Source organism: Sorex fumeus, unplaced genomic scaffold, assembly GCF_029834395.1.
Source record: "Sorex fumeus unplaced genomic scaffold, SorFum_2.1 ptg000037l, whole genome shotgun sequence".
In the NCBI taxonomy this organism is placed as follows: domain Eukaryota; kingdom Metazoa; phylum Chordata; class Mammalia; order Eulipotyphla; family Soricidae; genus Sorex; species Sorex fumeus.
Genome location: NW_026606094.1, coordinates 9705389 through 9721872, shown reverse-complemented (window position 1 = coordinate 9721872; position 16484 = coordinate 9705389). Strand labels below are relative to the sequence as shown.

Sequence of the window (16484 nt, the reverse complement as noted above, 5' to 3'; positions counted from 1 at the left end):
AGCTGGCCTGGCCAAGCCAGGTTCGATTCCTCCGTCCCTCTTGGAGAGACTGGCAAGCTACCGAGAGTAACTCACCCGCACGGCAAAGCCTGTCAAGCTACCTGTGATGTATTCAATATGCCCAAAACAATAACAACAAATCTCACAATGAAGACGTTACTGGGCCCGCTGGAGCAAATCAATGAACAAGGGGAGGATAGTGACCATGACCTCCCACTAATTTGTAGCACTGCCCTCCTGTTGTCCATCAATTTGCTCAAGTGGGCCCAGTAACGTATCCATTGTGAGACTTGTTGTTACTGTCTTTGGCATAACAAATACGTCATGGGTAGCTTGCCAGGCTTTGCCATGCGGGTGAGATACTCTCGGTAGCTCGCTGGGCTCTCAGAGAGGGGCTGAGGAATCACATCCAGGTTGATAGGGCCGGCTATGTGCAAGGCAAATGTTCTACCTCTGTGCTATCACTACTGCCCACTAATTATGGTTTAAATGTTCTAATTTTACCCTCTGCACCGATTAGCTCACTAGCAACTCCAACATATGTATACAAAGTCAATACTAGATTTCTAAAAATTTCTCATTATTCAAATTTAGCACTTTCTCTTACACTGGAAAAATGTTATTATTCAAATTTAGCACTTTCTTCACCTTCCCCCAGGTGGAGCCTGGTCTTGACACCCCTGGATGTTGTTTCCCCATGCTCAGTCCAGTCTCTTTCCACTGTCTCCATTATATTTTTTTCTTTCTAAACTTAGGATCATAAGTAAAACATGGAAGCATTTACTTTCCTGAAAATTTGCACAGCTCCGTGGATGGACTTCCTTGTCAATGCTGTTTTGCTCTCGCTCCCATGATCTCTCAGATTCCCACAAAGAAATTAAGGAATTCTGGGGGCTGAATTGATAGCACAGCAGGTAGGACATTTGCCTTGCACGTGGCCAACCCAGGTTCGATTCCCAGCATGCCATATGGTCCCCTGAGCCACTGCCAGGAGTAATTCACTAGTGCAGATTAGTGCAGAACCAGGAGTAACCCTTGAGTATTGCCAGGTGTGACCCAAAAAGCAAAAAAAAAAAAAAGGAATTCTGCAAAACTCTAGTTTTCTTGGGCAATATGTCAGCACACAAACATTAATTCTATCAAAAGACGTTCACAAAGTTCTGCAGTAGACATTTCATGGATAAGCATGAAGATACTGGGCAGAATCTGTGTGACTGAGGACTTTACTCTCAGGAGACGGGGATCACAAAGAAAGTGTTATGAAGGAAAAGGGCCAAGTGATGACAGGGAGTGAGTAGCAGAAAAGTGTTATAACTTTTGGAGGGTTGTCAAGAAAAGACTCAACTTGGCTAAGGTTATGGGACCAACTGAGTGGAAGATACCCATCTATATTTTTCTGTGATATAGTCAGCAAATCACTAGATTTCAAGCAAATCAAATTGCTCTTGATATGTATGGGGTATCCATAACATCAGCCACATGACTCAAGAGCAAAGAAATGATTTTTTTTTTTTTGCTTTTTGGGTCATGCCTTGCAATGCACAGGGGTCACTCCTGGCTTTGCACTCAGGAATTACTCCTGGCGGTGCTTGGGGGACCATATGGGATGCTGGGAATCGAACCCAGGTCAGCCGCATCCAAGGCAAATGCCCTACCTGCTGTACTATCGCTCCAGTCCAGAAAGGGTTCTTTAAGAAGCATCAACTCTACCTCAGGACTGTAATGTAGAGAGTTCTACCTGAGTTTCTGGCCTGCTCTCCTTTTCTGAAGAATTCAGACTCAAGAGTGCAATATCAACTCTAACCTGAATTTCAAACTTAGCACTTTATTATAAATGTTTTTTCCAACTTGTCAGTCCCCAAAACCATACAATTCACTTCTTAGAAACCAAAACCATGCATTTCTATATACTTGGATGATCATAAATACGTACATATAGGCATATATGTGTGTGTGCGTGTGTGTGTGTGTGTGTGTGGAGAGAGAGACATTGAAAACTATAGATGTAGTTCACATGCATTTATATTTATGTTCTGAGAAATTCGACCAATAGGAGTTCATACATCTACATTTGTTCTATTGCTCGAAGGAACCTTGCTAAATCTAGGGGAGCATGCAGGTAAATGTCAGTGCAGACCACTGTCAGCAGGGCAAGTAACCAGGATGAGCCCTTATGCAGAAAGAAGAGAGGGAGTTTAATGGGAGAAAAGAGACGAGGGCCAGATCATATAGAACTTTTCAGGCCACTGTAGGAACCTGTTTCACTTTTAGTGAAGGGAGCAGTCACAAGGCTTTGAGCACAAAATCACTGGCTGTTGTGATAGTGGGGCACAGGCTGCTGGAGGCCAGTCAAAGGACAGGATTATCCACATTATTCATGTGAGACACCAGGGTACCTGGGATGAGGAAAACTGCCTGGAAATGCTTGGAAGAGGGATACTGGGATCATTGGTGGTGGAAAATGGGCACTGGTAGAAGGATGGATACTCAGTCATTGTATGACTGAAACACAAGCACAAAGTTTTTACCAAGTTTGTACAAGTTTGTAAGTCTGTAACTGTATGCCATGGTGATTCACTAATAAAACAATTAAAAAATAAAAGAAATCATTCTTCACTTGGAATTCCTGATAAACCCAGTATGATGTCTGAGAAAAAGAATGGAATCAAAGATGACTCCAAGCTTTGTTTTGTAATTTTTTTCTAGCTGGGCTGGAGCATAGCACAGCACATGGGGTATTTGCCTTGCTCATGGCCGACCTGGGTTCAATTCCTCTGCCCCTCTCGGAGAGCTCTCGGAGAGCCCGGAAAGCTACCTAGAGTATCCCGCCTGCAAGGCAGAGCCTGGCAAGCTCCCCATGACGTATTCTCTATGCCAAAAACAGTAAAAAAAAGTCTCACAATGGAGATGTTACTAGTGCCTGCTCGAGCCAATTGATGAACAAGGGAGGACAGTGCTACAGTGCTATTTTTTTCTAGCTAGAAATATATCACTGCCAAGAACTAGTCTACCCTGTCGACTGGACTAAAAATTATTATCACCCACCTTCATTTTCTGATTTCACCTTCTCTGCTTTCTTTTCTTTCTTTTAAAATTTTGCTTTGGAGCCGCACCCTGCTGTGCTCTGGGCTTATTCCTGGCTCTGTGCTCAGAGATCACTCATAGCAGTGCTCAGGGGACAGGTGATGGTGGCAGTGGAGCTAGGGTTGTGTTTCATGCAAGGGAAGTGCTTTACCCCCATACTAGCTCTTTGATCTCTATTTTCTAAATAGCGAGTGATCAACGACCAGTCTGCAGTTTTGAAGAATATTTATTGTAAATTGTGGTACCATCACAAATAAGTAAGCAGCATCAGGACAAAGAATGGACTGTTGTGTCAGGTTTAATTCCAAGACTACTCCAAACAGTCACATAAATTGCCTATTTTATTAATTGCTAGAAAATTATCCATCACCTCCCCAAAGTTTCAATGACCTTATCTTTAAAATAAATTTAGTATAGCATTTGTCTTTGTGAGATCATCAGATCATCACAGAGAAATAATGCAACAAGATCAGTACATCATAATTAGCTTTATAAATATTTTACAAAGATGTTGGAAATTTTGTGAAATTGAAGTAGAAAATCAGTGAACATGTTCTTTCTCCACTGTGATATTATTAACCAAACAGCATCTTACTTTCCATGACTTTTTTTTTCTTAACATTGTTTGTTTGCTTCACATTCTTTTCCACACTTCTACCGTGTCACATTTATGATGAAACCATTAGAGTTTCTTCAAGGAGAAGTCCCTGAATATGCAGAACATGAACTGGGGAATACTACCAAGGCTTTCTTTCCTGTCATGTAACTCCCTAGAAAATGATCTAAACTTCTAATAAAACTTATAAACTAAAATGTTCTAAAGTATAACAGATTAAACTAATACCTTGGTGTATTAACTCCAATTTAGAATAATATGAACAGTCTCAGGTGAAGAAGGAACACTTACAAATGCTGAGCACAGGTATAGAGACCTACAGTGTGAGAACTGGCATGTGTCTCTGGATTCTCCCTTAATCTCAAGTCTTCACTAAAAGTAATGCTAAAGCTAGAAAGTAGTACAGCAGGTAAGACACTTGCCTTGCATGCTGCTGCCCCAAGTTCAATTCTTGGCACCTGAGTCCTACCAGCTCTGATGCTTGAGCCAGAAGCAAACCCTGAGCACTTCCAGGTATGGCCCCCAAATTTCATCTCTACACCCCCAAATTATAGATATATGTATATATGTATATGCATAAGTAAAATATATATAATGCATACAATATAATATTTATATTGTATGATGGACTAAAGCGACAGCACAGCTATAGGGTGTTTGCCTTGCATGTGGCTGACTTGGCCAACCCAGGTTCAATTCCTCCGCCCCTCTCGGAGAGCCCGGCAAGCTACTGAGAGTATTTCGCCTGCACAGCAAAGCCTGGCAAGCTGCTCATGATGTATTCGATATGCCAAACACAGTAACAACAAGTCTCAAAATGGAGACATTACTGGGCCGGTTCGAGCAAATCAATGAACAATGGGAAGACAGTGATAGTGACATGTATACATACATATATATATATATATACATATATATATACATATGTACACATATATACACATACATACACACAAAAGTAAATGCCCTTTCAGAGAGCTTTCAATTTAATTTAGAATTTCAGGAAGACCTTTTTTCTCTCTGATCCTTTCACAAACTCAAGCTGCTTGATTTTGTCTTACTTGCTCATATTGGAATGTTTAGAATGATACAGTACTTCTCAAGCTACCCAGAGGAGAGTAACATGTCACACTGTCCTTTGACATTTGATGAAAATCACTGTCCTCTGAGTGAAATGTAACTCTCTGGCCCTAAATTAAGACCATCAAGCTACGCCTCTGTATTCTAGAAATTCCTGCTTACACAGATCTGGTTTGATTCTGACAATGAATATTTCTGTGACCAATTTTTAAAGAAAAAATAGATTTTCCCTTTTTATCAACTGCTTCTCTTAACTCTCATGAAACATATGTTCATAAATACCTAATTTCTTTGTGAAAGCATATGAACAATCCAGGTGTTAAAACCAGTAGGGATATATATTTTCAAGTGCTATTATGTTATCTTGATTTGGGAACATTATATGGGTGCATAAATGGAGCTATAAACTGAATATTTGTGTACTTTAATTGCTATACCTAAAATTTTCAAATGGAAGAAAAACACTGAAACAAGGATGATTCTGCAGAGACAGAGAGGGAAGGAGATAAAGAGGAGTGTTCATATATCAAATATTCAAAATGTTTGATTAACAGAATAGAAAGAAGAAAAAATATTATTTTCAGAGCAATCAAGAGCACTAGAACCTCAGATATATTATGAAGGAATAAACATTTTATACCAATGAAGTGAGCTAGTGCAACAATTTAACACACAGTAATTTGGAAAATTTTCATTTTAAAAAGTAGTAAAGTATTGAAATGAATCATGTTACTTTTATTTGAACTACATTTCTGTTTACAGAAACATGGTGATTACACATTTAACTAAAATAATGCATTGAATGTGCTATCTCTGCCAAGACAGAACTTTAAATTTCAAAGTGTGTTTTTCTTTTATTCAAATATTAGTCTGACACCAAAATGTGCCATAAGTATACCTTGATGGACATTTACCAGGTAAAGAATGAAAGAAAAGTAAAGAAAAAGTAAAGAAAGAAAAGTTGTGGGGCCAGAGGCATAGTACAAGGGTAACAGCTTTGCTTGTGACAGACTCTAGTTAAATCCCAAAATCACACTTAAGTCCACTGGCTAGAGTCAGGAATGAGCCCTGAGCACAGAACCAGGAGTAACCCCCGGAGCACTATTATGTGTAACTCCCAAACAAACAAAAAACAGAAGAGAGGAGGAAATGTAAAAGTTAATCTTTTACCTTTGCCATTTTCTCTGCCAACTGCAAACGACCATCAAGTTCCCTTCTGATCTGAGCTGCTTGCTCATCTGCATTATCCAGCTTAAAAATAAAACAAATTACATGTAAGTGACTGCTTAATGACACTGGCCTACAGATTACATAAGGGTAAAATGAAACACAAAACGTAAAATTGTTTAAATGAATTTTCTTGACATTGAGAAAAGAACATAGAAGTTGCTTGATTAGACTGTCAGTTTAATTTCTTTAATTTCTTTCTGGACATTTTGATTATTTTGTTCACAATAATATTAAATCTCTAAAGTCAATAGACAAATAATGGTTCCATTTAAAAAATACACAAACCCCAAACAAGACACTATTAAAATTCTTTGTCCATCCTCAAATTAAGTATTTTTCTTGAGTTTATATTAATTTTCCATTAAGTTTATTTAATCCACATTAACCTCTTATTATTTCAAATTCCCAAAATGCAATTCTAGATGGCAAGATACTAAATGATGCCTATTTATTTCTTAAGAAAACTATCCCCTTCACCCTTTAATTTTTTAATGTTTCTGCATTAGTGATAAACTTTTATTTTTTTAATTTTTTAATTTTTTTTTGCTTTTTTTTGGGTCACACCTGGTGATGCTCAGGGGTTACTCCTGGCTCTGCACTCAGGAGTTACTCCTGGTGGTGCTCAAGGGACCATATGGGATGCTGGGAATCCATCCAGGGGCGGCCTCGTGCAAGGCAAATGCCCTACCTGCTGTACTATCTCTCCAGTCCCCAGTGATAAACTTTTAAAGTTTACTTTGATTGATAAATTTTTTCCTGTTCAGATCACTAGATCACTTGACTTCCTGTTAATCGTTGATTTGCTCAAGCGGGTGCCAGTAACGTCTCCATTTGTCCCTGTCGCATGCTAGTGTAGCCCAATGGCATCTGTTCATTCTAGGAACACGAAGAGCCTCAAACCGATTGTTCATGATCTTGATGAAGAAGTCTGACCATCTGGTAGGTGGGCGGCCACGTGGTCTTTTGACGTCCCCTGGAATCCAGTCGGTAATGGCTCTAGTCCAGCGGCTGTCTCTAAATTTCATTACGTGTCCAGCCCATCTGATTTTTGATGCCTTGGCAAATGAGACAGCATCCCTGATTCTTGATCGTTGATGGAGGTTGGAACTCCGGATTCTTTCACTCTTTTGAGTGAAACGTGATACTTCAAGCATAGCTCTTTCAATTCCTCTTTGGGAGACCCAAATAGCATTCTCATCCTGTTTAATTCCTGTTCAGATACTCCTGTTTGTTCTACCAGTAGACTCATACCATAAGATATCCTTCTTATAACAGATACTCTTTTATAATCTGACTCCATATTAAATCCTATTTTTCTTGTCCTGAATTTGATTCAAAGAGCATACTATGATTTTTTTTATTTACATTGAAAAGTATATGTATTGTCCAAATGAACTAACCCCCATATTTTCCTATTACTCCTGTTAATCTTTCCTTATGACTTTATCTTCCACAATTTTTCATTCACTCCTTCTTCATTGGTTCACCACAAAAAATAATAAGCTGAAGAAGGGCTGTAGGATACCATGCAACTGTGTGGGATGCACTGGGTAAGCTACCAATATCGAGAAAGACATTTAATTACTTTCTCTCTCTCTTTCTGACTATTCAGAAGCAGAGATCATAAAATGCAAGCACAGTCCTTAGTAAAGGTCAATCTAAAGGCTGACTAGTACTAAATAAACATGAAGCACCCAGGAGAGGAGAGACTGATTTTAAGAAACAGTCTTTAAAAGACGGCCTGATCAGAAAAGATTTTGCAAAAGATGAGTCAGAGCAAATCAGGACAACTAGATGATGGCATCAGAATGCAGAGATAGGATGCTGAAGGAGCCAGATATTCCAGTAAGAAGACAACAAAAGTCTGAGGGTAGGATCAGGAGTGATCTTAGAAAGAACAAGGCTAGAGGGAGATGAGAAAAAGAGAAGGATAGATGAATTTGAGGAACAAGATGAAGCTACTGATGAGGATCGGGAGTAACCCCCAAACAAACAGAATCAGCAAAGAATAACAGTGAACAATGGCTACTTCTTTGTCACTGCTCAGGGAATTTGGAGCTGGTACCTGCAGCACATGAGAAAGTTATTAAAGGTTTTTAGCAGTGAATGACATCATCACATCTGAGTTTTTGGAAAGGAAAGAACAATGTCGCCATTACAGACATCAGGTTAGAGGTACATACAGAATTATTTTCCTTTAGTAAAGTGAAAATATAAGGTTACCTTTCTAATAAACATTGCTAGTTTGACTTTTGCTCGAGCAGGCCCAGTAACGTCTCCATTGGAGACTTTGTTGTTACTGTGTCTGGCATATCGAATACGTCACGGGGAGCTTGCCAGGCTCTGCCGTGCGGGCGAGATACTCTCAGTAGCTTGCCGGGCTCTCCGAGAGGGGCAGAGGAATCGAACTTGGGTCGGCCATGTTGGCTGCGTGCAAGGCAAATGCCCTACGGCTGTGCTATCGCTCCAGCCCTATTTTTTAAAGGTTGACTTTAAAAAATAAAATTTGCCTGGAGCTGCAGTGATAGCACAGTGGATAGGGCATTTGCCTTGCATGCGGCCAACCGGGGTTCAATCTCTGGCATCCCATATGGTCCCCTGAGCACCGCCAGGAGTAATTCCTAAGTTCAGAGCCAGGAGTAACCCCTGTGCATCACTGGGTATGACCCAAAACACAAAATAAATAAGTAAATAAATAAAATAAAATTTGTCATGAAACAAGTTTGTAATTAGACATGTTCTGTCTTACCCCCAAATTTACTTCTTTTGCTTTAATATGATTTAAAGTCAAACAGAAATAAACTCCTTCTCACAGTCACGGTTCTCCCACTGTTCATCGATTTGCTCGAGTGAGCCTAGTAACGTCTCCATCATGAGACTTGTTGTTACTGTGTTTGGCATATCAAATATGTCACGGGTAGCTTGCCAGACTCTGCCGTGCGGGTGAGATACTCTCAGTAGCTTGCCAGGCTCTCGGAGAGGGGCGGAGGAATCGAACTCGGGTCGGCCATGTTGGCCGCTTGTAAGGCAAATGCCCTACCGCTGTGCTATTGCTCCAGTCCAAGCTCCTTCTCATTGTATCTATAATCACAATACTTCTATTAAAATATGTTAAGTAAAACAGTATGTGACAAGCATATATTCCTGGCTACTGATAACAAGGTCCTAAAAGCAAAAATTACTTTTAAGAAAACTGTCACTATATATTTTGAATACACTAAATATAATATGGTATCTCCTTTGTCTCTTGTTTAAGCACCATTATCTTCTCTCAGAAAGATCAATGGGTTACTTACATCTAGAGAGCTATAACTCCACCAAGAAAGAGCATTTAACATTTTAAAAGGCCACCGTGCTCCTTGGAACTTCAAAAAACACCATTTAATACCTTTAAATATTTATATAGTCAGATTAATATCTTTTACTTCATTTTAAACATAATTGTTTGTCACTTCTGAGTTTTGCAAGAATGTTTCTTAAATGAGACAGTTTTCTCTTACTCTTTAAAATATTAATACCGAAATTGCATTTTGTCTGGGGAAAAAAATGTAAGGAAAGAAACAAAGATTGCTGTACTAAATTGTCTTTTAATAGTTTCCTATTAAAGAAACTTTTCAGATTGAAAAATTATGGAGGTCAGTGATTACTGCTGTCCTTTCGTGAACCTAGAAGAATAGATTTCCAAATATGTTGTGTAAAGAAAAAAGGGGGAGCTAATGTAATCAATACCATAAACAAAATTTTCATTGCTCTTCTGTAGGCAACAGAACTGAGAATTTAATCAGTTTAACTCATTTTACATGTAGCAATTTCAGTATACAATATTTTGTAATAAAGTGTTGGGAGGCTCTCAAATAGTGCTCAGTGTGTGTGTGTGTGTGGGGGGGAAGCAGTTGATGGCTGCTTAATGCATTAGGGTTCTGATGTGTCAAACTCAGATGTCCATACCCTGCATTCCTTGGGAAGCCCTCCAGCGCTACACCTGGTGGTTTTCAGGGGTCCGTGTCTATGCTCCTGACCCCTCAACTATTCCCTCAACCATGTTCTGAATTTTGAGTATTTATTTTGTTTTTGCCATAATTAAGAATATTAAGTTTACATGATTTTCATAGGGATTTTCCCCAAGTGACAGTATTCGACTTGGATTTTTTAATTGAAATGACACTGGTTGACATCATTTAAACAGGTTTTAGAGGTTTACTTTTCAATATGAAGAAGTATAGTTTCACATTCAGTGCTAATGTGAGACTCAATGTAGGCTGTGCTATTTCTCTACAGCAACACAGACAAAAGCATAGCTGCATATCACAACCAAAATGACGATCTCGATACCATCACCTATCTTACCCATGTTTCCTTGGCATTGTGTATTCTCATTTGCTTATTTTGATTTTTTGCTCTTGTTGTTGTTGTTTTTGGCTTTGAGGACATACCAGACTCTGCTGACTCCTGCCTCTCACTCCACAATTACTCCTGAAGTTGCCTGGAGGATTGTATGGGATGCAGAGTATCAAACCCAGGTCAGCCACGTGCAAGGCAATAACCCTACAACTCAATTCTATTGCTCCAGACCCCATAGTGATTTAAAAAATAACAATAAGTCCCACATAATTTACTATAAAGACAGGCTACTATGATCACCATCATGTCTTATATGTTTAAGATTCTGAACAGTTGGAGCACGGAACATATCACACCCTCACTCCTTCCAAGTTCCAGCCCGTCTGAGTAATTATGTACCTCTTTCTACTGAAAGTTTGAAATTTCTGTAAAGCAAAGTTATTTTTCATTTCCACGATGAAAATGGAAGTAAATTCCCATGGTTAGTGTCCATAAGTGTTGGACTAGGTTTTAAGACTTCAGTCTATCTATTTCCCTGCTTGGGTGAATTCTCAATCTCCAACTCTGTAAACATCATAGCCTTGAGGCTTTGTAACAGCTCCAACCTCTCACCAGAGGTCCAGACTTATATTTCAACTTGAATAAAGAAAAGGCTCAGTGATCTTAAGTTTAAAATGGTAACTTGATTTCCAACACCTGCCCCAGTCACTCCTTCCATGAGTCCTACCCTACCATATCTATTTACGCAGATGCTCAAGCCCCAGAGGTGTCAAATTTAGTCTTTTCTCCTCACAGCATGCATTCAGTCCTACCTGAAGTTCTGTAGCATAGGATCATAGCTCCAATTGAGGTCGACCAGAGCTCAGGAGCTGTGAGTTCATGATCTGAGCTCTACTATTACAAGATAGAAAGTTTTCCCAGTAGCTTCAGGTACATGGCCTGTTGCTATATATGTGTGCATATTGTTATTATTTTTCTTTGCTGATTCCTCCAGAGAACTTGGTTTTGTTTAGCGTAAAAAAAAACATGTTGGGGAAAAAAGGTGAACTCTTATTTTTATTATCTTTTCTTTTTCTTTAATCAGTGTGAATGCAGTATCACACTACCACAAATTTAGTAGTTGAGTTGCCAACATCTGGGGAAATATCTGGGGTCACCACAGCTGGAGTGCAATGGATAAGTCTACAGCCTGAGACAATCATTTTCATGATCACGTATTTCCCTTGTCAGAGAAGTAGTGGGCACTAGACTTTTAGATAAAGGTGGTCCAACTGTTGTTTGCATACGGTTTGGCCTAAAGAGCAAGTAAACGGAGCCTCATACGGACTTGAGTCTGTGGTAGGGGGCCGAGGTGAGTCTGGATTCTGTATTAGCTACACTCTCTTTGACATTTCTCATTTCCGCACTTTATATAATAGCTGCTTACAGACCTCACAGATGTCCTCTCCTGGCACAGCATATTTTTTCCAGGTTTTAAAGAGGGTCATTCAACCTTAACTGCAACAGATGTCCAAATGTATCTTTATTGTCTGCGATGTCTCTACTGCCTATTATGCAGAGCTCTCTGCTGCTTTAATTACCAAAATATTTCACTTCTTGACAAATATTTGGTATGAAAAACGCAACTTTATTTCCCTCCTATTCATCACACAATTACTGTTCCTACATTCAGATTCAGCTAAGCAAGAGAGTTAGCCAAGACTTCCAGGGAACTGAGATCATTCAGGTGGGGAGATCATTTGGTAGACAAAGGCATTAAAATTTAATCCCTCAGGAACTATCGGACTTGCAGCACTTACCGGAGATTCTCAAAGGGGTGGTCAGCTCAAAAAAATTTGATGAACTATGTCCCCTTAAGAATCTTTTGAAGAAAAGCCCTTATTCATCTGTTCTAAAGAGGCTATATGGATTTTAGAACATTCCTACACGTAAACTTGCTATCTAAAACAAACACATCAATCTCACTTTTATAATGATTTGTTACATTCTTTCTTTAGGGAAAATGAGACCAAGGCTCTTCAAAATGTCGATCTAAATGGGTCATGACTACAGTTACTATTGCTTATACTATCATCTGACAGCAAGAACAACTATAAGTCTTTCAGAAACTACAAAAGTTGTGTAATTCTAGTTCGTATTTATTACTTATGTTTTAATCTACTTTTTGGTTTGGGGGCCATACTCAGCATTGCTTAGGGTTTTTACTCCTCGCTCTGTGCTCAGGAGACATATGTGGTGTCACGGATTGAAGTGGTGAACTGCGTACAAGGCAAGCAACTTCACCCGTGCACTGTCTCCAGCCCCTGCTATTTGATATAGTAAGCGGTAACCACAGTATATGAACTGCCACCAGGAAGGTATTGATCAGACAAGGTACAAATTCTGTGATGGGATAGACGTTCTGAAACCAGAGCATCTGCAGGGCTTTGTGAAGACAGAAACACAACTGGAACAGTGAAGAACAGAGAAAATGTCATCTTGATGAGATATTCATCTGCCTTGACCTGCAGATGTCAAATAATCATACTCTCATCACATTCCTCTTCAGCACAATGAAAACATTATGGGAAGAAAAGAGGAATTCTTAGAGAGCAAGTCTCTCTTTGTGAAGCCCCTTCAAGGGTTAAAAAGCAGGTGTTAATGGCTAACTCTCTTACGAAAAAAAATTAAAAGTGGCTTAAAAATAATTTTCTAGGGTTAGTAGATAGCTTAAAGTTCTGAAGCACATGCTTTGCATGCAAGAGGCTCATGTTCTATCCTCAGCATCACAAAGTTCCCTGAGATCTGTGGGAACAACTCCTAGACCAAAAGCAACCCTTGAAAATCAGTGTCAGACTAAATAAGACACACAAAAACAAATAAACCAAATTTCACCCATTAGATTCATTTTATAACTTGTGACACCATTCTTCTAATGTAGTAAAAACTACAAATACCATACACTTAACTAAATTTGTTCATTTTGGACAAAAAAAAGATCTTTTAAAATGTGCCTTTCACAGCACTGTTTATCATCATTGCCTTCTATGATTAAATAGAAACTATTTTCTAGAATCAAGATATCTTAATATCTTAGTATTAATATTCTCAATCACTCAAAGGAGAATTAAAGTTGTGCTTCCCCTTTAATAAGGCCTTTCTAGGTGCTAACCTGAATCAATTGTGCTTTTCGTCTGGTCAAAAAAAAAAAAAACCCTCTGAGTTCAGTTCAATTAAAGCATGTTCCGTTCAATTAAAATGTAATTCTGCTCTAACAAGTGACATTCTGTTTCCTTATACATTTAACACTTAAGTTTGAAAAACACAAGTAGGCAGATTTATATCATTAAGTAAATATAGTGTTTTCCTCAAGATTAATGCATATGCCTATCCACTGTATTTATCTACTCTAAGACAGAGTGATTTACTAATTATAAATGAAAAGTAATCGGCACAATCCCTACAATGATTCCCAAAGACCACCCAGCTCTTTTATCACAAGACTTTTTACAATCTCAGTGTTTGGCTTACTTAATGGAGCCAACATGCAAAGATTTTTTTAACATGGATTTTAAGCACTAATCAAAAGCTCTAAGGAATATTACCAAATTAAGTTATTTCCTCAAGAAGCCTATTCATCCTTCATCAGCACATTCATCACAGATTATTTTTGGTAAATATGGAGCATTGCTGGGACTGGAGCAATAGCACAGCGGGTAGGGCATTTGCCTTGCACGCGGCTGACCTGGGTTCGATTCCCAGCATCCCATTTGGTCCCCTGAGCACCGCCAGGAGTGATTCCTGAGTGCAAAGCCAGGAGTAACCCCTGAGCATCACCAGGTGTGACCCAAAAAAGCAAAAAAAAAAAAAAAAGAGCTCTACCCTACTAATTGGGCCTGCTCTGTTTTTTGTGCTGGCACCCCTCATTCCTTCGACTCATAAACATACACAAACATAGCCATATCTGCTTGAGACATCCAAGTGTCCACAATCCTTTCTTAACATGTGAGCCAGTACAGAGCTCTGGCATCTATCCTGAAAATTTCTTCTCCCTTTTAAGACAAACATCTCATGGGGACTTCAGTCTAACTGTACTGATCTTTACCATCTACAACGAGGTTCCACTTGATCCTTAGATTAAAATATCACAAAAAGTTGGAAGGGTAATAAAATGAAGGAAAAGGCAGTAGATGAGGGATTAAATGAAAATTCATGAAGAAAAATTAGAATATTGCCCTTACACCTTAGTCTAGTATTCAGTTCCTCTCCTACTTACCAATTTATTTTCTAAGCTCCTAGATTCATCCATTACCTAATCCATATAAATTAGTTTACCTAGTAGTTTCCAAACTACCTATATTATTTTCCAATCATATTTTGCTTGCATTTTTTTTGGTGCAGATCCCATTTACAGATCTTCTGAGAAGATGATCTTAACAATCACTTAGCAACAAACCATGCACTATCTGATAACTTATCTTTGACAGTTGACTAGTTGTTGAACTTGATAAGGCACTTTTATTGTTGGTTTTTAGACCATACCCAGTGCCAGTCTGCTTCAGGATTATGCCCTGTTATGCCCTTTGTTAACGAAACTTACTTAGCAGCAGAAATAGAATAGACCCATCTCTACAGTGTGGTCTACATAAAAAAATCTTTATTTTAATTCAAATAAAAAATAAGAATCCCATCTATATTTAAAAGGCTTCTGGTTTCTACAATCTACCGGGCTGATCCATCTTCCCAGAGGTGAAAGTATCATTCCCCATCCCCACCCCACCACCTTATCTTAATTACTGAGGATTACCACCCAGACAAGATAGTACAAGTCTTTTTGCAATTTTATACAACAAAATGTAGGTAAGGAAAAGAAGTGATTCCCCCTAAGTTTCACAGGCATGTATGATGATATGTATGAGTCAGGCAGCATTTTGTCTGCCGGAGGCAAAGCTTTATTAAAAAACAAACAAAAAAATCTCTCCGTTTTATCTGTCTTTTAAATTATGTATGAAAAACATGATTCAAAAATAGCAGTCCTGGCATGAATTCTTGGAGAACAGTTCTGAGGGTCTTAAAAGTGCATTTCCCAAGCTACACTTTCCTTTGAGTACTTAAAAGTAGGCAAAAGATGAATGAGCTAATTAGCTATAAAATTGCCCTATGCAAACTGAACTAAACTATATTAAATAATGGATCAAAATGTTGGAAAGCACAAACATAAAAAATTTAACTCGATCATAAAACCTTTGGACTTCCTGGAAAATACACATGTATACTCATATATATGTGCATATATTTACATATATGTATATATGTATATATAGTTTGGAAAAAATTTATATAACATAAAATTCTCTTTAGTATTCCAGTTGACATCAGCTTTTTTATCTTGTGGTCCAGAGTTATGTGCTTAATACTTTTTCGGCAGAGAGGATGTTTGGCCCACATCCAGATGTGCTCAGAACTTACTCCTGCTCAGTGCTCTGGCACATTCTGGGCAGTGCTCATGGGACCATGTACCCAGGGATCAAACCAGGGTCGGCCACATGTGCAGCAAGCACCTTAATCACTGTATCTTTCTAGTTCTTGTGCTAACACTATAAATTATTTACTTACTAATTGTTCGCCTCAATACATGCATGAACATACATTCATATTAATAATAAAATGGTAATGAAATGAGCAGGGCTGGAGTGATAGCATAGCGGTAGGGCGTTTGCCTTGCATGCAGCGAACATGGCCGACCCGAGTTCGATTCCTCCGCCTCTCTCAGAGAGCCTGGCAAGCTACCGAGAGTATCTCGCCTGCACGGCAGAACCTGGCAAGCTACCCGTGATGTATTCGATATGCCAAACACAGTAACAACAAGTTTCATAATAGAGATGTTACTGGGCCCACTCGAGCAAATCGATGAACAATGGGAGGACCATGACTGAATGAAATGAGCAGGTTAGTCCTAAATAAAATATCACAGATATGGGATGGTGAGACAGAGCAGCAGTCAAGAGCACATTCAAGAGGGACTTGAGTTCAAATCCTGGAAGCACATGCATGCCCCAACCCCAGAACTTCTAGGTGCGGCTCTGATAGCTCCTAGCATCACTGGATGAGCAGCATTGCATTTCTGGGCACAAGCACTGGATGGATTAGTCCA

The 16484-nt window shown here is 39.0% G+C and overlaps 1 protein-coding gene across 8 annotated transcripts in view; it reads right to left on the bottom strand.

The window, feature by feature from the left end:
- CADPS2 (calcium dependent secretion activator 2) overlaps window positions 1-16484 on the bottom strand; it is a 546904-nt gene that overhangs the window by 308524 nt on the left and 221896 nt on the right. For all 8 annotated transcript variants that reach the window (XM_056118152.1, XM_056118156.1, XM_056118154.1 and 5 more), the window contains exon 4: window positions 5951-6031. In XM_056118152.1, the coding sequence (XP_055974127.1) occupies window positions 5951-6031 (81 nt within the window). The remainder of the gene's footprint in view (window positions 1-5950; window positions 6032-16484) is intronic.